This window comes from Gekko japonicus, unplaced genomic scaffold (assembly GCF_001447785.1).
Source record: "Gekko japonicus isolate JY-2015 unplaced genomic scaffold, Gekko_japonicus_V1.1 scaffold890, whole genome shotgun sequence".
Classification (NCBI taxonomy): domain Eukaryota; kingdom Metazoa; phylum Chordata; class Lepidosauria; order Squamata; family Gekkonidae; genus Gekko; species Gekko japonicus.
In genome coordinates this window covers 142,239-168,490 of record NW_015167565.1, presented here as the reverse complement: position 1 = coordinate 168,490, position 26,252 = coordinate 142,239, and the positions used below count along the sequence as shown (strand labels likewise).

Below are 26,252 nucleotides of genomic sequence, written 5' to 3'. Positions count from 1 at the left end.
CCTCCTGAAATTCCGTCCCCAAAATCTCCAGGTATCTCCCAACCCAGAGCTGGCAACCCTACGTTTCCTCCAGGGGAGTGGATCTCTGTAGTCTGGAGTTCAGTTGAAATTCCAGGATAGGGTTGCCATGTCTGGGTTGGAAAATACCTGGAGACTTTGGGGGTGGATCCACGATTGGGCGGGGTTTGGAGAGGGGAGGGGCCCTCAGCACGGTACAATGCCACAGAGTCCACCCTCCAAAGCAGCCATTTTCTCCAGGGAAGCTGATCTCTTGTCAGCTGGAGGATCGGTTGTAAAAGCGGGAGGTCCCCAGGCCCCGCCTGGAGGCTGGCAACCCTATTCCAGGAGAACTGCAGGCCCCGCCTTGAAGTTGGCAATCCTCGTTCTTCTCTACTTAACCTGCCAGCTTCACTCCCATTCATCTGGCCTCCTTCAGGAAGTCCCCTTGACTTGGATGCTGGCCAGTGCGTGACCCTTCTCGGCTACAGTCACACGAACCCAGGTGCTAGGCCCTCCTTCTGAAACCTGTTCCAGCTACGCCCCCCCCCCCCCCCCCCGGGGGCCCCCCGGCAACACTGGGCGCGCGCGCTAGATAGGGACTCTGGGGCAAGGGATGTTCTGTCATCTTGGTGCTTGGGGGGGGGGGTCAACAGTGGGAGGGCTTCTAATGTCCTGGCCCCACTGGTGGACCTCCTGAGGGCACCTGGTATTTCTGGCCACGGTGTGATACAGAGTGTTGGGCTGGATGGGCCTTTGGCCTGATCCAACATTGGCATCTCTTATGTTCTTATGAGTCCTGATCTCTGCTCCCTTTGCTTTCGACTTCCTAAGGCTTCCGCCACTAGTGTGGGAATAATCAGTTGAATGCATGAGGAGGGTGGGAGGACAACGAGACGGACGAAAAAGGGAGTCTGAAAGAGACACTCAAACCGGGCGTAGGACAGGAGAGCCAGTACGCTGTTGGCAAAAGGCTGGGTGAGGGAAACGGAGAAGTACTGGGTCAGTGGGGAGGGTGGAAGCTGTTGAGGTGGGCCTATGGGGGTGCCCGGGGGAGCACGCAGCAGGCGTGAAACACGACTGCGAGAAACAATGGGCGGGGAGGAAGCTGGAAGGAGAGAGTAGAGTTTAGAAAAGGACAGAAGCTGAGGGAGAAGCAGAGGCTGGTGAAAACTATCTCACAGGACATGTGGTAATGGGAAGCGGTGGGGCGGAGGACAAAGGAACGTAGAGGAAGAAGAGGAAGAGATTGGATTTATACCCCGCCCTTCACTTGGAGTCTCAGAGCAACTTACAAACTCCTTTCCCTTCCCCTCCCCACAACAGACACCCTGTGAGGTAGGTGAGGCTGAGAGAGCTCTTGACAGGAACTGCTCTTTTTCAAGAAGAGTTCTTATCAGAACTATGGCTTGCCCAAGGTCACATCAGCAGGTGCAAGTGGAGGAGTGGGGAATCAAACCCGGTTCTCCCAGATTAGAGTCCATGCACTTCTAATGGTTGAAGGTCTGTTGGCCGAGAATGTAATCAATAGAGCCCAGTTCCCTCGGAGAAAATGGCTGCTTCAGAGGGTGAATTCTGTAGCATTATATCCCATCGAGGTCCCTCCCCTCCCCGAATCTCACCTTCCCTTCCCCCCCCCCCCCCCCATCTCCAGGGCTTTTCTAATCCAAAACTGGCAACCAGTGTTCCCGCTAAGCTGAGTTGGTGTGAGCCAGCTCACAGTTTTTTTAGCCTCCAGCTCACACACTTTTGCCTTAGCTCAGGGAGGACGGCTCCAGAGCAAACTGATGTATGCTCACAACTTTAATGCCAGCAGCTCACAAAGGAGAATTTTTGCTCACAGGACTCCACCGCTTAGAGGGAGTATTGCTGGCAACCCTACAGAAGTGTCATAAGAGATGTCAATTTGTTAAAGCCCGAGCATCTAGATTCTAGATGGCAACCATTATTTTGCTTCTGGATGATCGTCCCGGGCAGTGTCCCCCTCTAAGCTGAGTCAGTGTGCGCTAGCTCACAGTGTTTTAGTCTCCAGCTCACATATTTTTGTCTTCACTCAGGAAGGAGGGCTCTGGAGCAAACTGATTTATGCAGCAGCCGAATCTCTCGCTCACAACTTTAATGCCAGTAGCTCACAGAGTAGAATTTATGCTCACAAGTCCCCACAGCTTAGAGGGAGCATTGGTCCCAGGTGCAAATAGGTCATGTTTAGTTACAGATGATTAGCTACAGCCTACTCAAGAAGTTTCCCAGCCTGGATAGCCCAGGCTACCAGTGTTCCCTCTAAGCTGTGGAGTCTTGTGAGCAAAAACCCTACTTTGTGAGTGGCTGGCATTAAAGTTGTGAGCGAGCGATTGGGCTGCTGCATAAATTAGTTTGGTGTGAACCAGAGGCTAAAAAACTGTGAGCTAGCTCACACTAACAGCTTAGAGGGAACACTGCAGGCTACCCGATCTCATCAGATCTCAGAAGCTAAGCATGTTTGTCCCTGGTTAGTACTTGGAGGGGGGACCACTAAGGAAGTCCAGGGTTGCTATGCAGAGGCAGGCAACAGCAAGCCACTTCTGAACATCTCTGGCCTTCCTTGAAAACCCGATGGGGTTGCCATAAGTCAGCTCTGATTTAGAGGCACTTTCCTCCACCACCACCACCCAAGAAGCAGATGCATTTTAGTGAAGGATTTTCCTGAGATAGGAGCTGCGGTGGCTCAATTGGTTAAGACACTGAACTGCAGGCTATGGAAGGTCGGTAGTTTAGCAGTTCGAGACCCGAGTGTGCCGCATGACGGAGTGAGCTCCCGTCTCTAGTTCCAGCTCCTGCCAACCTAGCAGTTCGAAAGCAAGGAATTGCAAGTAGATAAACAGGGACCATTTAGGTGGGAAGGAAACAGTGTTCCATGCGCCTTGGTGTTTAGTCATGCCGGCCACATGACCACGGAAACGTCTTCGGACAGCGCTGGCTCTTTGGCTTGGAAACGGAGATGATGGAGTCGGACTCGACTGGCTTCCGAGCAAGGGAACCTTTACCTTTTACCTTTCCTGAGATATGTTGGCCGAGTTCAGACTGGCAGTTTGGCCCGGCAGCCAAACATTTCAGGAGCGTTTCAGGAGCGGATTAAAGAGGCGGGTTCACACAGGCACATCTTTCAGGCGTCTCCCAGCCGTACTCAAGCCGTCCTGTGCCGCTTCCCTCCCGAGTTTAAAAAGTACCAGGTGAAAGTGGTAGCAAACCGTGTGTAGAGCGGGTTGATTCCGGCTCCCTGACGTGTGAACGCAAGTGCTGCTAAGGCGGGAACAACCCGCAGTCGTTGATAAGAGGTGCTCGCTATTTCCGCAGCATGCACCCATGCGCATAGGCGCATGCAGCGGAGTGCTGAAAGAGCCGCTAACACCCATGCATATAGGCGCATGCAGCGGAGTGCAGAAAGAGCCGCTAACACCCTGCCAGGGGCGGGCCAACAGTGCGAACGCTCCCTTGCGCTTCCTCCATGGCATTCTCCCGCTTCATTCGCTGCAGTGTGAACGGGAATACCGCAACCAAGTCGTTCTGGGTCTTCTTTGCCACGACTCCCTGGCGCTTCAAATTGCCAGTCTGAACTCAGTCGTTGTGTATCCAGTTCTGTGCACCCTTTATGGCACATCGTTAATATATTTTGTCCCCATTACAGCTCACTCCAGGACCATTTTGTACCCCTACTGGCAGAATGACACCAAAACCCCCAAAGTGGATGACGGAAGTTCACCGGAGATCAAGCTCTTGTTCCCAATCATCTTCTTTGGCCTCACATATAGGACTGTTTTTGTAAGTATCGGATCCCGCGGATCTGTTTCGCTAAGGGGGGGCGCCTTCTTCTAGCGCAAGGAGCTACTTCGCTGGCCGCCGTTAGCAGAGCGGATCTTTAGGATCGTAGCCGCAGGTCTCTGTCAGCCGCTGGGTCATATTATTCATTTCCCCACCATTAGTGCCTGCATTTCAAACACCGCTCTCCTCCGGGCATGTTCGGAAGATTTATCGGATCCTCGCTGACAAGTTCTTAGATTTCATGAACTGATAGGTTTTATGATTAAGAAAGTCAAAGGTATATTTAATGGGCTAATGTTCGTAGGGCTGGAATATAAGAGGCAATAAATTGCTTTTTGCAGGTGATTAAACACCGGAGCAACACTTGGGCCTTGACTGGCTGAACATTATTCCTGTTGCATGTCAGGAAACAAGAATATGTAGGGAGCTGCAGGAAAATAAAGGATTACTCTGTTCCTGCTTCAGGGATTTTTTTTTGGGGGGGGGGGAGGTAAAGACGCTGTCTGTTTTCTTGATCTTCCGTGTTGGAGCTTGAAAGGGAAGGGCAAGTCTCTTTCCAAGGCTGGGTCGTGGGGAGAAAAAGCACATGGACAGAATACAGCCTGCCTGTTTAAAAGTTGCAGGCTTCAAAGGCACACAGGTATCTTCCTTAGGCCAAGATGTTGTTGTTGTTGTTCAGTCGCACAGTCGAGTCCGACTCTTCGCGACCCCATGGACCAGATCCCGCAAGGCCCTCCTGTCTTCTGCCGTCCTCTGAAGTTTGCTCAACTTCATGTTCATTGCATCTCTGACACTGTCTAACCATCTCATCCTTTGCCGTCCCCTTCTTCTTTGACCTTCAATCTTTCCCAGCATCAGGGTCTTCTCCAGTGAGTGCTCCCTTCTCATTGGGTGGCCAAAGTATTTGAGCTTCAGTTTCAGTATCTGGCCTTCCAGGGAACAGTCAGGGTTGGTTTCTTTTAGGATTGACTGATTTGATCTCCTTGCAGTCCAAGGGACTCTACAGAGTCTTCTCCAGCACCATAGTTCAAAAGGATCTATTCTTCGGCGCTCGGCTTTCCTTATAATCCAACTCTCGCAGCCATACATGACTACTGGGAATACCATTGCTTTGACCATACGGACTTTTGTTGGCTGGGTGATGTCTCTACTTTTTATTATGCCGAGATGTAGTCATGGTTTTCTAGGGATGCCAGTCTCCAGGTGGGATCTGAGGCTCCACCTCCAGACTATGACTCCAGACAGATCACCTGGGATTACAACTGATCTCCGGGTGACAGAGATCAGTTCCCCTGGAGAACATGGATGTTTTGGAGGGGCGACTGTATGGTATTGTGCCCCACTGAGGCGCGTGTCCTCCCCAGGCTCCATCCCCAAATCTCCAGGAGTTTCCCAGCCTGGAACTGGCAATCTTACTTCTACTGAATCAATCCTTTTTGCCATGGGGGTGGGGATGTTCTTTCAGTGTCTGTGTAAATTGCGTTCGCATTCCTGTCTCTTGCTTGGAGCAGTAACGCTTATCTCTAAAGAAGAACAGGAGGCGAGGTGTGTTGTCTCCCAATCATGGGAGCAGAGCAATTCCCAGCTTCGCATAGTAGTAACGCTTACCAGCTCTAGCCCGCACGCGGGAGGGTGCCTAATTGGCCAGCGTAGTGGGGGTGTGCATACGAATGCCCTATATCTCATTAGGTTCAATAGGCAACGGTTATTCTTAACAGTGACTGTGTTAATGCATCTATGGCTCTTCAATAAAAGTATAACATTTCTATGAAGTGTGTACTCGGTTGTTGGCTGTGGGTTCTGACATTCTGTTAAGAATAACCGTTGCCTATTGAAGAGGGAAGATGGTTGCTGGTACCGGGAACATAAACTGTTCGTCCCACTAGCACTGTGGGTTCTGATCCATCAAGATCAGGGGTGGCCAAACATTCTTAAAGTAAGAGCCGCATAGAATAAACGTCAGATGTCTGAAAGCCGCAAGACACGAACAGATATTACACGTTTTTACTGGGAAATATGCAGATTAGCTTTTTATTAACATTCAACGAGACTGCCAAAAATTATAACAAAATGGGTAAAAGCAGATATGGATAATGATATTTATTTGTCCAATGATATTTGTTTGCTAATGATATTTAGCTTCCCCAGCTGCCCTGCCGGGAGCCGCACCATACGTGTGAAAGAGCCGCATGCGGCTCCCGAGCCACAGTTTGGCCACCCCTGATCAAGTTCATTATTGACTACTCAGATGGGCAGTGGCTCTCCAGGGTCTCAGGCAGACGGCCTTTCACACCATCTAGTATCTGGTCAGCCCTGACCTGGATAGCCCAGGCTGGCATGATCTTGTCAGTAGGGGTGTGCCCAAAAAAGAAAAAGAAGATCAGTATTTTGGGGGTATTTATTTGGCTCGGTATATACCGAGCACACACCTCTACTTGTCAGATCTCAGAAGCTAAGCAGGGTCAGCTCTAGTCAGTATTTTGACGAGAGACCACCAAAGAAAATAACAGCAAGCGAGTAGATTAAAGGGGGGGCACCCCCCTCCATTGTGAGGCTTGATGGGGGCATCGGCGGCGGCAGAGCAACGGGCGGTGGCGGCGGAGCGACAAGCGGCGGCAGCGATGAGTGAAGTGGCGAGCAGTGATGGCAAGGAGGCGCAACACCAGCGGCGGTTCAGATGACGGTGGAGGTGGAGCCAGAAGACGCAGGAACGTAGAAGCGCAGGCGCAGCGGAGCCTAAAAGGACATAGCCGGAGCCGGGCTGACACGAACCATGCGCCAGATGGGCCATCAGCCAACTCCGAAGACCACCGGAAGAGGAAGAGCCGGGCCGGGCCGAAGCCAAAAAACAAAAAACGCCGAAGAACAGCGAGTCCCACCATTGGGTGCCGGTAGGGCAGTCCCCACCCCTGACAATGTGGCCATAGATAGGGATAAATGAAATTGTAAGCCTCTCAGAGAGCCCTTGGGGTTCGAGCGGGATACAAGTCGAAAGCATAAATAAATAAATAAAATAAATAAAGAATACTAGGGTCACTAGGAAGAGGCAGTCAATGGCAAACCATCTCTGAACATCTCTTGCCTTGAAAACCCGATAAGGTCACCCTAGCTCAGGTGCGACTTGATGGCAAACAAACCACAAAAAAGCACCCTATCTGGTGCTATGAACTGGAGATGCCAGGGAGTGTACATGGGATCTTCTTCATGCCGAGCAGATGCTCTACCGCTGAGCCACAGCCCCTCCCTGGGTCAACGAACTGATTAACTTCCATATGGCTTGTGGGTCACACTCAAGTCCGACTGGCTAGTTACACGAGGAAGGAAGAAATGGCCCAGAATCTCTTGCGTGTGACACAGCACTTGTGCGGAGTTTCCTTTCAGTCATGTCCACATCGGATTGAATTAGCCTGCGTGACCCAGAAGGACTTTTTACCATAGGAATGCAGCGCCTGGTAATTTCGAGGGGTTTAGACCTCTGGGTTTCATTCCGCTGTGGAGTTTTGAATCTTAATTCCATCCCCACTTCAGGGTGAGATGAGGGGCATAGGAAAGCACAGATATATAGACCTATTTAGAACCCATAATTGCATAGCCCGGCTTCTCCCTTCGACTGCGCCAGCACAAGTATAATTTCCAGCTGACGTTCCCCCCCCCCCCTTCCTGCCAGAGATCCCATTTGCTTAAATCAAGCCTTCCTCTTCTCCCTTGTAGGTCAACAACAACGGTGTCATTTCCTTTAACGCGCTGGTCAGCCAGTTCACGCCGGAGTCCTTCCCCCTGAATGATGGTAGGGCGTTCATTGCCCCCTTCTGGGCCGATGTTCACAACGGGATCCGAGGAGAGGTCTATTACCGAGAGAGCTCGGATCCGGCTCTCCTCAAGAAAGTCTCCAGGGATATCCGCAAGTATTTCAAGAACCTGGTGTCGTTCACGGCGGTGTCAGTTTTCGTGGCCACGTGGGAAGAAGTCACCTTCTATGGAGGCAGCAGCACGACTCCGGTAAGAGCAAGTTGTGGTACCACCATGGGGTAGAAATACCAAAGCGAGGGTTACCAACTCTGGGTTGGGAAATTCCCGGAGATTTTGGGGTGCGGCCAGGGGAGGGAGGCATTAGGGAAGGGGAAGAAGCTAAGCAAGGTATAACGCATGAGAACAACATAAGAACATAAGAGACACCAATGTTGGATCAGGCCAAAGGCCCATCCAGTCCAAAACTCTGTGTCACACAGTGGCCAGAAATACCAGGTGCCATCAGGAGGTCCACCAGTGGGGCCAGGACACTAGAACATAAGGACATAAGAGACGCCAATGTCGGATCAGGCCAAAGGCCCATCCAGTCCAACACTCTGTGTCACACAGTGGCCAGAAATACCAGGGGCCATCAGGAGGTCCACCAGTGGGGCCACAGAGTCCACCCTCCAAAGTAGCCATTTTCTCCAAGGGAGTTGATCTCTGTAGGTTGGAGATCCATTGCAATTCTGGGAGATCTCCAGGCCCAATTTGTTGGCAAACCTAACCAAGGTCAGGGATCCTGGAGGTTTCTTTGTCATCTTCTGGGCGTGGAACAGCCGTCACTGTGGATGTGGACGTATTTGTGAATTTCCTGCATTGTGCAGGGGTTGGAGACTAGATGACCCTGGAGGTCCCTTCCAACTCTATGATCCTTTATTGGTCTAATTCGTATTGTCACAATGCATCTGAGTTACAGTTGAATCATCCATTTCAAAAAGAATTCTACGTGGGAGGGCATTTTGGTGTATCACTGTGGTAGGCTGCCAACCTCTAGGGGGTGCCCAGAGTTCTCTAACTATTACAGCTGTTCTCTACATTACAGATATCAGTTCCCCTGGAGGGAATGAGTGCCTTGGAGGGTGGACTTTGGAGTGCTTTGGAGTGGGGAACCAGCATGTGGATGGTCCTGTCTGTCTAGGCTTGTCATTTGCCCATCTGCAGTGGGTAAATCCCCTGGCCTCAGCCCCAGTCCCCCATCCCTCAGATCTACACACTGGTCTCATGCTGATGATGTCATAATGCTGAGCGGCATGGGGTGGCGGCAAGAAGGAACGCTTTTGTGGTGTGAGCGGTGCAGCAAAGACCGAGGGCTCTGATGACATCATCACTACGTGCCCAGCTCTGGAGGTCTCCAAGCGCTTGGTCCAGATATGTTTCCTGAAGTAGTCTAGATCTGGAGGCAGTTGCGGTGTTGGCTCCTTAGATCCAGATTAAACCCCAACGTTTCCCAGCGACTCTGCTGATAATCTATCTCGAGTTCTCCTTTGCCATTTGAGGTTTGATTTATCTACTTCATTTATACCCCCACTCTCCCCCCCCCAACGGGGACCCAAAGAGGCTTACCTCCTTCTCCTCTCCTATGTTTTGTCTTCCCAGCAACCCTGTGAGGTAGGTTAGAGCACATGGATAGTCTATAGCCACCCAGCAAGCTTGCATGGCAGAGCAGAGATCTGAACCTGTGTCTTCTAGATCCTAGTGTGACACTCTGACCCAGAGGTCAAATGAGGGCCAGATCTGACATAAATGTCGCCTCGTCGGGCCGGGCCATGTGTGCCATAGAACGTAATGCCCGGTACTGGAGATAGAAACTGTATAAAGGACAGCAGCTGATAAGCTCCAAGTCGGAATGTTCTCGCTGCAAGGCCCCCTGGGCTGGGAGGAGGGTGCAGAGGAAAACCCACACGGGCGGACAGGAGGTCCAGCAGTGCAGTGCTGGGCGGATGCTCCCACACCCCAACAGAGGGTTGTCTGCACACACACCCCATGTGCAAATGGTGATCCCTGCGGCCATCCAGGACAGCATCCCTGGAGCTGCAGGCTGAGTGGGGAGGTATTAATGCAGCTGCGGTAGCTTCCGACTTACCAGTCCTTGAAGTGAAGGGGTTCTGCTTGACTGCTGTAGACGAGGTTGTCCCACCATGCTGAAGCCACAACTGGACCGTGCAGCCTCCTCTCCCACACCTCTCCCAGCAGCCTCCTGTTCCCTCCTTTGCACCAGTCGCTCGCGGGCCGCATAACAGCCCTGGATGGGCCAGTTCCGGCCCCCGGGCCTTATGTTCGACACCCCTACTTATACCACACTGACTAGTACCTAGATGTACTTAGCTATCTAGATGTTACTATATTTGCACCTCTGTGGGTGTTGTGTCTACAAGATTCATCTGCACCCCTCAGGGATTGGTCTCAGATCATCAAATTGGGTGTGATATTCAGGTCTGCACTCCAGGTGAATCGGTGAAGCTCAGACCAAGTCAGACCAATCGGTCTGCATCGGCTGCTCCGATTGGCGGCGGCTTTCCAGCATCTTAGGCAGAAAAATGGCCTTTCCCAAGGGTTGCTACCTGAGACTCTTCTCCTGGAGTTGCCAGGGATTGAACCTGAGACCTCCTGCATGCAAAGCAGAGGCTCCACCACCAAGCCATGGACCCCTTCTCCCCGGGGTGCCTGGAGGAAGCTTGAAATGCTGTTCTCTGCGCTCTCAAAGACCTCCCCCCCTCATTATGCTTCTAGAGTTCTGTTCTGCCCTATCAGATGGCTCGTGTGAACAAGGTCACCTGCTTGTTGCTTCTCTACTCAATGACTTATTTGCCACGGGCTTTTCCTTTCCTGCTGGGCCGGCTTCAAACGCTTTCGCTTTCTCCTCTGCCGTATGCAAATTAGCACGGAGGTCTGGGAAACCAGATTCTGTAGCTTGGCTCCATCTCATTTGCATTTTCACTATTCACACCTCTTGTTCTTAATAGCCCGAGGATGGGGCTTCCATTGAAGAGAGGCGTCATTAAAAAAGTGCATACTTTATATGCCCTTTAAAGGGTGGGAGAGGAGATGTTATTGGGTGGGTGGGGGAGTTACTGTATGAGAATGTTACTTGACCCAGTAATAGTAAATCCAGCCACTCCATTACCAAAGTGATCCCTGGTGCATATTAAGTGAAGCCAATCGAGATCTTCCCGATACCCCGTCTTTAAATGAAGGTTTTTTTCCTCCCCCCCCCCAAAGAAAACCAACATTCAACGTCCCCTCTGCCGCAATAAATTAATCTTTGGCTGCGCTCCATTCCTCTTCAAAACCTGCCTTGTGGGATGAGAGGAGAGAGGGGGGCCCGTTCTGTTTTGTTTTGTTTTTTTATAAAATTTGGCCCAAGTGGCTGATCCAATTTCCAGAACTTTTTTTGGCTCTTAATTAGAAGCACAGATGGAATTACTCCGGCGTGATGCTAATCGGAGTGGGCACAGAAGGTGGGCCGTTAAGGGGGGGGGGGGGGTCAGACAGGTGCCTTTCCAAAAATATGCATCTCCCCGCAGAATTAATAGAAGCAGAGAAGGGGAGGGGGAAAATATCAAAGCGATCGCTTGCCACGTTATCGCAGCACCGATCGAGCGCCAGTCAAAGAAGGGATTGAGCGCAGTTGGCCGGGAGGCCGACCCAGGTCAGAGATGGCCATTTTCCTGTATCGCGGAGGGCCACTCTGTTCCCCAGATGCTGGGCCAGGGACCACAACTATTTGACCCCTCTCTGAGATCAGATATTTGGCTCAATATAGAGAGAGCTATGCCGGCCGACCTGGGCCAAGCCTTTCTTGCTGCCCCGCTCGGATTAAAAGGTCGCTTTCTCCTCCCCTCGCTTCAACGCATGTCTTATGATCAACAGTCACTCTTTAAAGATCAGGGCTTAGTTTAGGCTTGCCAAACTCCAGGTGGGGCCTGGAGATCTGCCAGAATTTTAGCGGGTCTCCAGACTACAGAGACCATAGAATCATAGAGTCGGAGGGGACCTCCAGGGTCATCGAGTCCAACCCCCTGCAAAAGGCAGGAAATTCACAAATTCCTCCCCCTCCACACCCGCAGCAGGCCCGTAGCTACAGTGGGGCATTTCGGGGCCTGCCCCCCCCCCCTCCAGGTGGGGCCTGGAGATCTGCCAGAATTTTAGCGGGTCTCCAGACTACAGAGACCATAGAATCATAGAGTCGGAGGGGACCTCCAGGGTCATCGAGTCCAACCCCCTGCAAAAGGCAGGAAATTCACAAATTCCTCCCCCTCCACACCCGCAGCAGGCCCGTAGCTACAGTGGGGCATTTCGGGGCCTGCCCCCCCCCGACTTCCTGCCAAGGCCCCACAACTTCCATCCAGGCCCCCGACTCCCTGGGTTGCCCAGAGGACTCCCCACCGCCGCTCCCTCCCCAAGCACGGCTTGCTTCCCCACTAGGGTTGCCAAATCCTGAAACTTTACCGGCGGGGGAGGCTCCGTCCTGGTCGGGAGCCGGCTGTGTCATCAGACGTTGCTGACGTTGGGGTCGTGGCCGAGCTCGTTGGGGGGGGGAACATATGGTTTTGCCCCCCAACAAGCTCAGCCACGCCCCAAACATCAGCAACGTGGCTGCGTCACCTCCGGTGACGCAGTTTCAGGGGCGGGGTTCCCCCCAGGCCCCGATTCCGCCGGGGCGGAACTCGGGGCTCCAAAGCGGGGGATTCCCCACCCCCCGGGGTCATTTCGCAACCCTATTCCCCACGTAGGCAGGCAGAGTGTGAATGTTTCAAAAGTGAGTGCTTTTTAATTTCATTTTAATTTTATCTTTTTATTTTTGCCACACTAGTCCCCCCCCCCCGACTTATTTAAAGGCCTCCCAAATGACAAAATCCTGGCCACGGGCCTGACCCGCAGTGACTGCTGTTCCACGTCCAGAAGATCCAGTCCCCCCGGAGAAAATGGCAGCGTTGGGGGGGTGGAGTCTATGGCAGGGGTCTAGGGTTGCCAAGTCCTACCTGTCGCTGCAGCGGGGGACTCCCGGCTCGCTCATGGAGTGCGCACGCATGCATGCCACAACCACGTCACCCGGAAGTGACGCGACCATGCCGGGCATGCTGGGGGCGGGGCCACGACCATCTGAGGGAAAACCATAGAGTTTTCCCTCGGATGACTGTGGCCCCGCCCCAGCGTGCCCGGCGTGGTCGTGTCACTTCCGGGTGACGTGCACGTTGCGTGCTTTGGGGGTGGGGTTCCACCCGAGGCCCGATCCGCCAGCGGCGGGGAACGGGCCTCTGGGGCGGGGGTTTCCCCACCCCACCCCCCGTGGGGACTTGGCAAGCCTACAGGGGTCCCCAACATGGTGCCCATGGGGAAGGCCTGGCGCCCTGCGGGCACCTTTCTTGGCAGCCGCAGAGTGTTTCTAGAAAGTGGGCGGGGCCAGGTGGGGCTCCTGACCGACAGGGCTTCTGATTGGCCACTGAAGATCTGCCTATGCAGACTGAAACGACACGGTCGCATTGGCAGCTGCAACCGCCAGTATTTGTTTTATTCTCTCTCCCCCTCCCTTTCCTGGTTAGGGGTGCCAGCCTCCAGGTGGCACCTGGAGATCTCCCGCAATTCCAACTGATCTCCAGACGACCAAAATCCGTTCCCCTAGAGAGAAGGGCTGCTTTGGAGGGTGGACTCTATGGCATTGCACCCCACGGAGGCCCCTCCCCTCCCCAAACCCCGCCCTCCCCAGGAACCACCCCCAAAGACTCCAGGTATTCCCCAGCCCAGAGCTGGCCAACCTACCTGGTGTATTTTTAAAAATTGAGCCTCTTGTCCCCACCATTCTGGAGAAGACTCTGGAGAGTCCCCTGGATCGCAAGGTGATCAAATCAGTCAATCCTAAAAGAAATCAACCCTGACTGTTCCCTGGAAGGGCAATTGAAGTTCCAGTACTTTGGCCACCCAATGAGAAGGGGGCACTCCCTGGAGAAGACCCTTGATGCTGGGAAAGACTGAAGGTCAAAGAAGACGGGGATGGCAACGGATGAGACGGTTGGACAGTGTTATTGATCATGAAATTAAGCAAACTCCGGAGTACGATGGAAGACAGGAGGGCCTGGCGTGATGTGGTCCATGGGGTCGAGAAGAGTCGGACTCGACCGTGCAACTGAATAACAACAACAAAAATGTATTTTATCTGTGTTTTTAAGTGTCAAAGCAATGGTATTCCCAGTAGTGATGTATGGCTTAGAGAGTTGGACCATAAGGAAGGCCAAGCGCCGAAGAACAGATGCTTTCGAATTATGGTGCTGGAGAAGACTCTCGAGAGTCCCTTGGACTGCAAGGAGATCAAATGAGTCAATCCTAAAAGAAATCAACCCTGACTGTTCCCTGGAAGACCAGATAATGAAACTGAAGCTCAAATACTTTGGCCACCAAATGAGAAGGGAGCACTCACTGGAGAAGACCCTGATGCTGGGAAAGATTGAAGGTCAAAGAAGATGGGGACGGCAAAGGATGAGACGGTCGGACAGTGTCATCGATGCAACGAACATTGAGTTGAGCAAACTTCAGAGGACGGCGTGATGTGCTCGATGGGGTCGCAAAGAGTCGGACTCGACTGTGCGCCTGAACGACAACAAACCCCGCCCTTGGACTTCCTTTCTGTGTGTGGCTCCACCTCCTGCACCAGCCATTTTGTGGTGGCGTGGCACCCACCACCTAGGGTTGCCAGATCTGGGTTGGAAAATGCCTGGATATTTTAGGGGTTGAGCACGGGGAAGGCAGATTTTGGGGAGTGAGAGAACCTCCGTGGGGTGCGATGCCATAGAGGCCACCCTCCAAAGCAGCCGTTCCCTCCTGCGGAACTGACCTCTGTCGTGTCTGGAGATCAACTGCAATGGTGGGAGACCTCCAGGTACTACCTGGAGGTTGGCGACCTGGCCACCACCCCGTGTCAGCATTCTAAAGGTGCCCACAGGCCCCAAAAGGTTGGGGACCCCTACACCACATCCCTGTTGAGTCCCCTCCCCTCCCCAACCTCTCCCCTCCCCAGGATCTACCTCCAAATCTCCAGGAATTTCCCAACCTGGAGCTGGCAACTGCAGCCCAGCTGTAGAACTGCTCCTTTGCATCCAGAAGGTCCCGGGTCCTATGCCTGGCAGCCCACTGAAGGAGTTCTGGTAACGCCACAGGGAAGTCTGCGTTGAGTCTGGCAGTCTGAAGAGACACACAGCACTGAGCTGGATCTTGCTGGGAGAGAGGGGCCACACGTGTGCCCCAGTGGCGGCACAGGAGGCCCCAGGTTCAGGCCCCGGAGTCTCCCAAGTATGGAGCTGGGAATGGCCCCAATCAATGTAGGCAAAACTGAGCAAAGGTGGCTCCGCCATCCGACTCAGTATGAAACAGCTCCAAACTTCTGCTCTGGATGCACTAGATCGGGGGTGTCAAATGCACTAGATCAGTGGTGGCGAACCTATGGCACGGGGGCCAGAGGTGGCACTCAGAGCCCTCTCTGTGGGCACGCGTGCCATCGCCCCAGCCAGGCCCAGATCATCATTAAAGTGTCGAATTCTCTGCCAAATAATTTTAAGTAAATGAAAGCGTTTGGGATTGCTTGCCTTACTTTGTTTGGATCCTCTTAAGTTAATGTATGAGTTGTTTTTTCTAAAGTAAAACGTCAGTGTTCAGGTTTAATTGCCGTGTTGGCACTTTGTGATAAATAAGTGGGTTTTGGGTCGCAGTTTGGGCTCTCGGTCTTTTTAGGTGGATAGCCATTAGGCTTGCCCACTCTTACTTGGGAAATACCTGGAAATTTTGGGGCTGGGGGTGGAGCCAGGGGAGGGTCGGGGTTTGAGGAGAGGAGGGACCTCAGCGGGGTAGAATGCCATCGTGCCCGCCCTTCAGAGCAGCCGTTTTCTCCAGGGGAACGGATCTCTGTTGTCCAAGATCTATTGTAATCCCAGGAGATCTCTATCCCCATCCTGGAGACCAGCAAACCTGGTGGCTCTGCCGGTCTGCAGCCAAAGACCTCCCAGAATTCCACTGACCCCCAGACCTCCGAGATCAGTTCCCCTGGAGAAAATGGCTGCTTTGGGGGAGAGCAGACTCTGTGGCCTCATACTAGGCTTGCCAAGTCCCCCCGGGGGGCGGGGAAACCCCTGCCCGAGAGGCCCGTTACCCGCCGCCGGTGGATCCGGCCCCGGGGGGAACCCCACCCCCAAAGCAAGTGACGTCCCCGGCATCAGCACGTCACCCGGAAGTGACGCAGTCGCGTCGGGCGCATTGGGGGCGGGGCCGCGGTCATCCAAGGGAAAGCTCTATGGTTGTGGCCCCGCCCCTGCCCCCGGTGTGCCTGACGTGGTTGCGTCACTTCCGGGTGACGTGGTTGCGGTGCACGTGCGCACACGGACTCCCGGAGCGGCGCTGGAGTCCCCCGCTCACATACAGCGAGGACTTGGCAACCCTACCTCATACGCTGCTGGGATCCCCCCTTTCCCCAAACCCCACCCTGCCCAGTCTCTGCCCCCAAATCTCCAGGAATTTCCCAATCAGGAGATGGCAGTCCTAAGCAGCGTCCCCTCTAAGCTGAGTGAGTGTGAGCTGGCTCACAGTTTTTTAGCCTCCAGCTCACACACATTTTTGCCTTCGCTCTGGAAGGAGGACTAATTTAATTTATGCAGTAGCCAGATCACTTGCTCACAACTTTCATGCCAGTAGCTCACAAAGTAGAGTTTTTGCTCCCATGATTCTACAGCTTAGAGGGAGCATTGGCCCTAAGCAGGGGTCATTTCGTAGAAAAAGAGGTGCAGGAGCTCATTAGCATAACTCATTACCATAACTTATTTGCATATGCCATACTCCCTGACATCACTGGAAGTGTGTCCGAAGGCAACACCCACCGCTCAGGCTCCACTGGACTGTTTTGGATTGCTAGCTATGGGGCAGGGGGGGACGTGCAGATCTGTCCTCACAGAGGAGGGAGAGCTTGTACCTGAATAAAACTTGGTCTTAAAGGTGCCACTGGACTGTTTTGGACTGGGGGGGCAGGGGGCTCTGCAACTTACCTGGCTGCTTCTTGCTCTGACTGAGGGCTGCTGGGAGCAGGGGGTGGGGCTTGTTGCATGTGCCCACCCCCTGGGCTCTTTACTGCCAGAGCTCCGCTCCTGTGCGCTCCTGTAGGAAATTACCCCTGGTCCTAAGTACCAGCCCCAAAGGGTGATTCTCAGAGGGGGTTTTTTTGAGGGGGGAGGAATCGGCTCTGTAGTGTAGAAATGGGGGACTGGATATTTGTTCGTGCACACTAGAAACTGAAATAGTGCCAACGGCTTTTATGGAATTGGCTATGCTGTGCCGCCACCCCCTCCCCCTGCCGCCGCCAACTCCCTTGTGTTTCTTCCAGTGCAGTCCTAGACAGAGTTTCATCCAGGCCGTAACTCTGTTGAGGAATGAACCGTCTTTAGAGATCTAAGGCCCTTTCCCCAATCTCATTGGCAGTCAATTCGAAACGTCTGGAGGAGGGGGGCATGGCACTGAAGAGCCTTGTATTGCTTTGGGGGGGGGGATTGCTTTTTAAGCAGAATGCCATTTGTTTTGGCTAGCCACCTCCTTCATACCAAACAGCGAAGAGCACTCCAGATTTCCATGCAGAACTGAAAAGCAGCTGGAGAACGGGCCCGAGGCTGGGCGAAGAAATCACACCCCGTCACAGAGAACTTGGAGTGCTGTGATTTCCTTTCAATAGAACCCGGGTTCTGATCCTTGCCACTTTGGGTCCGGGGGAGGATAAGAATTTCGGGAAAAGCCGGGGGGGGGGGATGGCACCGAGACGGGATGGCCTCATCAGGCCATCCCAACGGCCATCTTGGAAGCTAAGCATGGTTAGTCCTGGTCAGTTTTGCATTGGTTAAGTATTCGGGAAAAGCCTTTGGAAGCAAGTGGGGACCAAAAAAAAAAGTTGAAGCAGGTTGTGGAAACAAGGGCCACTTGAAGCGGAGGGGAGGCGAGGCTATTCCCTCCGGAGGAATTTGATCTGCGGTTGCAAGATCACACAGCGCTTTGTTGCTGCGGGATCAGCCCGTCACTGGGCCCCACCTACCTGACAGGGTGTCCGTTGGTGGGGAGCGGAACGGAAAGGGGTTTTTAAGCTACGCTGAGAGTCTGAATGAAGGGTGGGGTATAAATCCAATCTTCTCCTCCTCTCCTCCTCCTCCTCCTCTTCTTCTTCTTCCTTCTTCTTTTGTGATTGATGCCAAAAAAGGAAAGTGCAAAACCCATGAAATACAGCCAATTGCTCAATAATCTCTTGTGATTATGAACACTTAACACGAAAAGTAAAATATAAACCTCTTCAGTGTTAACTGAGATGTGTGATTCCTGCATTTTTGCTGGGGAGGGGGAAAGGAGAGTGGAATTATTTTGCAAGTGGGTCCCAAAGCATTGGGTAATTTTGTGGCACTTGGTAGGGTTGCTAACTCCAGGCGGGGCAATTCCGGGGTATTTGGGAGTGGAGCCAGAGAAGGATGGGGTTAGGGAAGGGGAGGGACCTTGGCAGGGTATAATTTCCATTTGCATTTTTAAAATATATATCCTGCTTTTCTCCCCAGTCGAGATTTATAGCACCTTAGAATGTCTTTCTTCCCTCCTCCGTTTTCTCACAACAATAACCCTGTGAGGAAGGCCAGGTTGAGAGCTTTCACCAGGCTCAAGGTCACTCAGCTAGATTCTGTGGTAGGAGGATAATTCCATAGACTCCACCCTCCAAATCAGCCATTTTCCTCCAGAGCAATAGATTTCTGTAGTCTGGAGAACAGATCGGTTAATTCCAGGTCTCCAGCAATGCTCCCTCTAAACTCTGGAGTCTTCTGAGCAAAAATTCTACTTTGTCAGCTACTGGCATTAAAGTTGTGAGTGAGCGATTTGGCCGCTGCATAAATTAGTTTGCTCTGGAGCCGTCCTTCTTGAGCTGAGACAAAAATGTGTGAGCCGGAGGCTAAAGTCTGTGAGCTAGCTCACACTAACTCAGCTTAGAGGGAACACTGGTCTCCAGGGCCCACCTGGAACTTGGCAACTCTACTTGTTAGGTGAATGCAATTCAGTAGCTGGTCAGAATCATGGCGATGGATGTGCACTAGAAGCAGGTTGCCCCTGTCCCAGCTGAGCTCTGTTTGGTGTCTAGGTGTGCACTTTTCAAATTAGGGTTGCCAATGTCCAGGTGGTGGCTGGAGATCTCCTGGGATGACAACCAATGCCCCCTCTAAACTGTGGAGTCTCGTGAGCAAAAATTCTACTTTGTGAGCAACTGGCATTGAAGTTGTGGGTGGGCGATTTGGCCCCTGCATAGATTAGTTTGCTCTGGAGCCATCGTCCCCGAGCAAAGCCAAAATGGGTGAGCCAGAGGCTAAAAAAACTGTGAGCTAGCTCACACTAACTCAGCTTAGAGGGAACACTGATTATAAACTGATATCCAGGTGACAGAGATCAGTTCGCCTAGAGAAGGCGGCTTCTTTGGAAGTTGGACTCTGTGGCATTATTTATTTATTTTATATTTATTTATTTATTTGAATTATACCCCACCCTCCCCGCCGAGGCAGGCTCAGGGTGGCTGACATAAAATAATACAAAAATAACAGGTTAAGGTCCACATAAAGTCATCTAAAAACAGTTCAATTAAAACAATTCAATATCATTAAGTGCTAGCATTGACTAATGAAGAAGAAGAAGAAGAAGAAGATTGGATTTATACCCCCCCTTCACTTCCCAGAGGTGTCTCAGAGCGGCTTACAAACTCCTTTCCCTTCCCCTCCCCACAACAGACACCCTGTGAGGTAAAAGAAGAAGAAGAAGAGATTGGATTTATACCCTGCCCTTCACTACCTGAAGGAGTCTCAGAGCGGCTCACAAACTCCTTTCCCTTCCCCTCCCCACAACAGACACCCTGTGAGGTAAAAGAAAAAGAAGAAGAGATTGGATTTATACCCCCCCTTCACTACCCAAAGGTGTCTCAGAGCAGCTCACAAACTCCTTTCCCTTCCCCTCCCCACAACGGACACCCTGTGAGGTAAAAGAAGAAGAAGAAGAAGAGATTGGATTTATACCCCCCCTTCACTACCCAAAGGTGTCTCAGAGCGGCTCACAAACTCCTTTCACTTCCCCTCCCCACAACAGACACCCTGTGAGGTAGGTGGGGCTGAGAGAGCTCTTGACAGAAAGTGCTCTTTTCCAAGGACTGCCCTGAAAGAACTATGGCTTGCCCAAGGTCATCCAGCCAGGTGCAAGTGGAGGAGTGGGGAATCAAACCCGGTCCTCCCAGATTAGAGTCCGCGCACTTAACCACTGCACCAAACTGGTTTAAATACTTAGCGATGGTGTACTGTGTGAGTGAAAGCAAAGATCAGACTAAATGTTCTGCTCAATGATCTTCCTGATACGAGCGGCGGCACAGGCTGTGGATGTCAAAGGCAAGGGCCAGGGCTCTAAAATTCCGATTGTTGAATGGTAATGGTGGCAGCGGCTCCTTAGTTAAAGGCCTGGTGGAAGAGCTCCGTCTTGCAGGCCCTGCCCCAGACCCCGCCCTCCTGAAGCTCCACCCCTCAAAAAACTCCAGGTATTTCCCAACCTGGAGCTGGCAACCCTAGTTTCAATTCCTTTTCATTTTGAACTCAGCGTGTTGAAAATTGGATTGGGGAAGCATTGACGGGCTTGGAAATAAGAGGCTGATCACGAGCTGTAAAAACCGGTCCCCTCATTCTCCCCTCCCCCAGTATGAACCAGCTTTAAAATGGCCTCATGAGTTAGGTCTTTGCCTTTCTGGTGTTCCTTCCAGATTTATGGGGCCAGATTGATCCTTGGTTGAATCATTCCATTAAAGTCAGGGGAATTAAAAGAAGCCAGCCGGTGGGAGTGGAGGGGGAAGGAGCCAGTCTCTTGGACCTATTTTTACGGTGGTTGAAATAGTAGGTTCCATAAAACACATGTCATTGGGAGGCCATAAAAAGGAAGTTAACGTGCCACCAAAATTGCTTTGAAATTGGGCCTTTCCCAGACAGTGAGTAGTATCCTGACCTCCGATGTAAATTGGAATCTCTCTGCATTGAATTCTCTGGAGCCGAGCTGTTCTAACGCTGCCGGAGTGTGCAGGTGTGAGCGGCTGCCTTCTGATCTATCCTCTGCTGGGATATTTTAATATTCCGTGATTCATATTTTGAACTTCCCAGTTTCACGAAGAGACTTTAAAACTGCTTGAACAGGCATTGATTGGCTGGGCCCAGCGGCATCCCAATAGGCTACGGCAAGTCCCGGGGGAAAGAACTCTAGATGGGTATGCTTGAAGCGGCCACATTTAACCTTGCAAATTATGGATAGTCCAATCTTTTGGTCTATGGCGGGGATAAATCAAATAGATTGTCAGAGAGCTCATTGCGACCACATTATGCCCATGAATATTAAGCCATATTTGTTTAATATAATTGCGTTATTTAGCTGCAGACGGTTGGCTTGCTTTAAGGCAGTGCGTGGCAAAAAGGCCCACGGGAAAGCCGATGTAGGTTCTGTGTGATTTGGGCGGGTTCCAGACAAAGTTTCTTTCCCCCCATTGCATACCGTGATACTTACATTTTCTTGTGTGAAGGGAGGTTTCAGCATCTGGTATCGATGCTGAAGGGCATGTAGGGACTACAACCCAGGGTTGCCAAATTTAGCCTGGGAAATTCCTGCAGATTTGGGGACAGAGCCTGTGGAAGGGGGAGTTTGGGGGGGATTTCACCTAAAATCTATGGTATACCATAGAGTCTGCCCTCCAAAGCAGCCATTTTCTCCAGGGGAACTGGTCTTGGTAGCCTGGAGATGAGCTGTAATACCAGGAGGACCCCAGGCCCCACCTGGAGGTTGGCAGCCCTAGGGCCATGCTATGTCAACAAAGGTCACGTGCATTAAGTAGGTGTGTAGTATGGCGTCCAAAGCACACACACTGCAATGGAGCCTAGTGCTTGCATTTACAGGTTAATAGCATGATTAATAGCATTTACATGATTAATAGCTTGACTGGGGTTTTTGGAGATTGGTATAGTGGCTCAAGTGGTTAAGACGCTGAACTGCAGGCTGTGGAAGGTCGGTAGTTCAGCAGTTCGAGACCTGGGTGCCACATGACGGAGTGAGCTCCCGTCTCTAGTTCCATCTCCTGCCAACCTAGCAGTTCGAAAGCAAGAAATTGCAAGTAGATAAATAGGTACCACTTCGGTGGGAAGGGAACAGCGTTCTGTGCGCCTTGGTGTTTAGTCATGCCGGCCACATGACCACAGAAACGTCTTCAGATAGCGCTGGCTCTTTGGCTTTGAAACGGAGATGAGCACCGCAACCCTAGAGTCGGATTCGACTGGCTTTCGAGCAAGGGAACCTTTACCTTTACCTTTTATAGTGGTTAAGAGTAGTGGTCTCTCATCTGGAGAACCAGGTTTGATTTCCCACTCCTCCACATTAAGTCAGCTGGGTGACCTTGGGTCAGTCACAGTTCTGTCAGAGCTGTTCTTTCAAGGGCAGTTCTCTCAAAACTCTCTCAGCCCCACCTACCTCACAGGATGTCTGCTGTGGGGAAAGAAAGGGAAGGTTATTGTAAGCCACTCTGAGACTCTTTCGGGTAGTGAAGGGTGGAGTATAAAACTTCTTCTTCTTCTTCTTCTTCTTCTTCTTCTTCTTCTTCTTCTTCTTCTTCTTCTTCCTCCTCCTCCTCCTCTTCCTCCTCTTCCTCCTCCTCCCAAAATAGCAAGCCAGTTCATCATTCCTTAAAACTTCTTCTGTATTTGGGACTTAATTTCTTGTGGGAATTATTTGACTGCTTCAAAACATACAGACCTTGAAGCATTCTGACACTATGGCTCATGCTTCCAAAATATTTGCAAAGCATCAAAATTATAACAAGGACCAACCCCAGTTTCTCTTGCCAGTGAAATGCTTTTGATGAGGGCTGATCTGTACAACCCTGGAAGGGCACCGAATTATGTATTATGTGGGTACCAGATGAAGAAGCAAGTATACCGTTTTGTTTCCACAAATAAATATTGTTCTTTTAATGGAATTAATTTCTTTAAAAAGAAACACCTAGCTGTATGCACAGGAAGTTTCTTTTGATCTACATAAGTGTTTTGTGGGATCTCTGTCTGATGGTTGCCTCATCAAATAGTTGTTTGCTTGTGAGAATGAGTAATTCCGCCACTGGAACTTTCTTATCACTTGAAACCAACTTGTACAAAAAAGCTTTTAGGTATTTTTGTTCAGTCACACAGTGGAGTCCAACTCTTCGCACCCCATGGATCACATCACACCAGGCACTCCTGTCTTCCACCGTCCTCCGGAGTTTGATTGTTCTTTGCAGCATCGGACTTTCCTTTCACTATCAGACACATCCACACCACAAATAAATACTGTTCTTTTAATGGAATTAATTTCTTTAAAAAGAAACACCTAGCTGTATGCGCAGGAAGTTTCTTTTGATCTACATAAGTGTTTTGTGGGATCTCTGTCTGATGGTTGCCTCATCAAATAGTTGTTTGCTTGTGAGAATGAGTAATTCCGCCACTGGAACTTTCTTATCACTTGAAACCAACTTGTACAAAAAAGCTTTTAGGTATTTTTGTTCAGTCGCACAGTGGAGTCCAACTCCTCGCACCCCACGGATCACATCACACCAGGCCCTCCTGTCTTCCACCGTCCTCCGGAGTTTGATTGGTCTTTGCAGCATCGGACTTTCCTTTCACCATCAGACACATCCACAGCTGAGCGTCCTTTTGGCCTTGGCCTGGCCGCTTCATTCTTTCTGGGGTTACTTCTACTTGCCCTCTGCTCTTCCCCAGTAGCATATTGGACACCTTCCGACCTGAGGGGCTCATCTTCCGGCATCATATCTTTTAGCCTTTTGTTCCTGTCCATGGGGTTTTCTTGGCAAAAATACTGAAGCCATTGGAAAAAACATTGGAGCCATTGGAAAAGCCATTGCCTTTTCCAGTGGATCATATTTTGTCTGAGTTCTCCGCTGTGGTCTGTCCGTCCTAAGTGGCCCTCCGTGGCATAGCCCAGAGCCTCATCGAACCACGCAAGCCCCCTCGCCACGTCAAAGCAGCAATCCATTAGAGGGTTTTAGGTATTGCCTTCTTCCCCAGTAGCATATTGGACACCTTCCGACCTGAGGGGCTCATCTTCCGGCATCATATCTTTTAGCCTTTTGTTCCTGTCCATGGGGTTTTCTTGGCAAAAATACTGAAGCCATTGGAAAAAACATTGGAGCCATTGGAAAAGCCATTGCCTTTTCCAGTGGATCATATTTTGTCTGAGTTCTCTGCTGTGGTCTGTCCATCCTGAGTGGCCCTCCGTGGCATAGCCCTCATCGAACCACGCAAGCCCCCTTGCCACATCAAAGCAGCAATCCATTAGAGAGTTTTAGGTAATGCCTTGGTTTTACTGAATTGTTCCTTAATTTTTTTAATCCAGTTCTTGCATTGCTTATGATACAGGTTTTAATTATATCCGATACCGATTTTATTACATTACAGATTTGCAATCCATCTTGAGTCTCATTAAGAAAGGCAGCTTATAAATACATCAGTTCATTCATTCATGAGTGTGGTGTCATGCACATGCAAAATCAACCTGTTGGTTCCACTAGTTTGTCAGAGAACTAGAATTCTCATCTTCAGTGAAACAGAAACATTCATACTAGAGCAACATCTTCCTATTCAGATTCAGAATTCTCTTAGCTGTTAGATTCTTATAAGGCAGATTTGTGAAGGACAGGTCTATCAGTGGCTACTAGCCATGGTGACTAAAGGGAATCTCCACATTCAGAGGCAGTTAACTTCTGAATCTCAGTGCCTGGATGTCCAGAGGAACTGGTTGGTCACTGTGTGAGACTGGATGCTGGCCATGATGGACCACTAGTCTGATCCAGCAAGGCTCTTCTGATGTTCTTATGAAGGCCTTGGCATCTATGCCCTGTTGTTGGCCCTCCAGAGGAACTGGTCGGCCACTGTGTGAGACAGGATGCTGGACTAGATGGACCACTGGTCTGATCCAGCAGGGCTCTTTTGATGTTCTTATCAGAAGAAGGCCTCGGCCTCTATGCCCTGTTGTTGGCCCTCCAGGGGAACTGGTTGGCTACCGTGTGAGACAGGATGCTGGACTAGATGGACCACTGGTGTGACCCAGCAGGGCTCTTCAGATGTTCTTATCAGGGGAAGACCTCAGCCTCTCTGCCCTGTTGTTGGCCCTCTAGAGGAACTGGTTCTCCACTGTGTGAGATGGGATGCTGGACTAGATGGACCATTGGCTTGATCCAGCAGGGCTCTTCTGATGTCCTTCTGACGTTTTTAGATGAATTTATGGATATTTTTTCTTCAAAAACTGACTTGGGGGAGTGGAATTTTCACAAGACGGGATACCCTGTGGATCAATGTACAAATGCCACCGCTTATAGGAACATGCCATTTGAACAGGGAAGGTGACCAAACAAGATAACATGGGGATGGATAAGGATGCAGTGGTGGGGGAAAGGATGAAAACGGACGTCTTGTGGATCTTCCATGCTTATTCAAGCACTGCCATCTATAGGAAATTGGAGGCATAGAACCAAAGATGACAGACTTGCATGGGAACCAACAGCTATTGGTGTGTGGATGGATTATCCAGCATATTCTCTTTGAGAAGTCTGGAACAAACAGGAAAGGGGGAGCTGATTGGGCGTAATTGCAGGGGGAAGTGTCCTTGCAATGGGGTGGGGAGAGAAAGGAAGTCTAATAACCTGTAAAGAGAATGTAGAGCATTTTTGGACCTTCACCGAATCTTGTTTCCAACAGTTTACATTTCCATTGGACTCTTAGGTCCCCCCCCCTCCAACACTACCAGTGAAGATGATGTTGGATAAATAGGTTTTTAAGAAAAAACAGAAACAACTATGGAATCTGGTGAATTTGTACTGAATCAGTATTGCCTTGAAGTTCATAACTAACATTTTTGCACCTGATGAAATAAAACTGCCTTGGAAACTCAGGTTGCAAGAATACTTTATTGTTGGAAGACACACTTCTTCAGACAAAACTGAAATAAAAAAGAAGGTGGGGGTAAGTCGTTAGGAGAGGCCACTAAGGGCTCCGATGCATATGCAGAGATGCATTTGGGCTCTGAGCAGCCTACACCAGTTTGGTGTAGTGGTTAAGGGCGCAGACTCTAATCTGGGAGAACCAGGTTTAATTCCCCACTCCTCCACTTGCACCTGTTGGATGACCTTGGGCAAGCCATAGTTCTGGCACAGCTGTTCTTGAAAAAAAGCAGTTTCTGTCAGAGCTCTCTCAGCCCCGCCTACCTGACAGGGTTCTGTTGTGGGGAGGGGAAGGGAAAGGAGTTTGTAAGCCGCTCTAAGACTCCAAGTGAAGGGCGGGGTATAAATCCAATCTTCTTCTTCCTTATGACTTACCTCCCACCAATGTTCCCTCTAATCTGAGTTAGTGTGAGCTAGCTCACAGTTTTTTAGCCTCCGGCTCACAGATTTTTGTCTTAGCTCAGGAGGGATGGCTCCAGAGCAAACTAATTTACGCAACAGCCAAATCGCTTACTCACAAAGTAGAATTCTTGCTCACAAGACTCCACAGCTTAGAGGGGGCATTGCCCCCCACCCCCGGTTTCCCTGTAACTCGCTTTTGAGATCCCCCCCCCCGTTTTGTCTG

The 26,252-nt window shown here is 51.0% G+C and overlaps 1 protein-coding gene across 1 annotated transcript in view; it reads left to right on the top strand.

The window, feature by feature from the left end:
- TECTA (tectorin alpha) overlaps positions 1-26,252 on the top strand; it is a 130,334-nt gene that overhangs the window by 5,892 nt on the left and 98,190 nt on the right. The window contains exons 2-4 of the mRNA XM_015413812.1: positions 3,662-3,795; positions 7,507-7,794; positions 9,184-9,190. Of these exons, the coding sequence (XP_015269298.1) occupies positions 3,662-3,795; positions 7,507-7,794; positions 9,184-9,190 (429 nt within the window). The remainder of the gene's footprint in view (positions 1-3,661; positions 3,796-7,506; positions 7,795-9,183; positions 9,191-26,252) is intronic.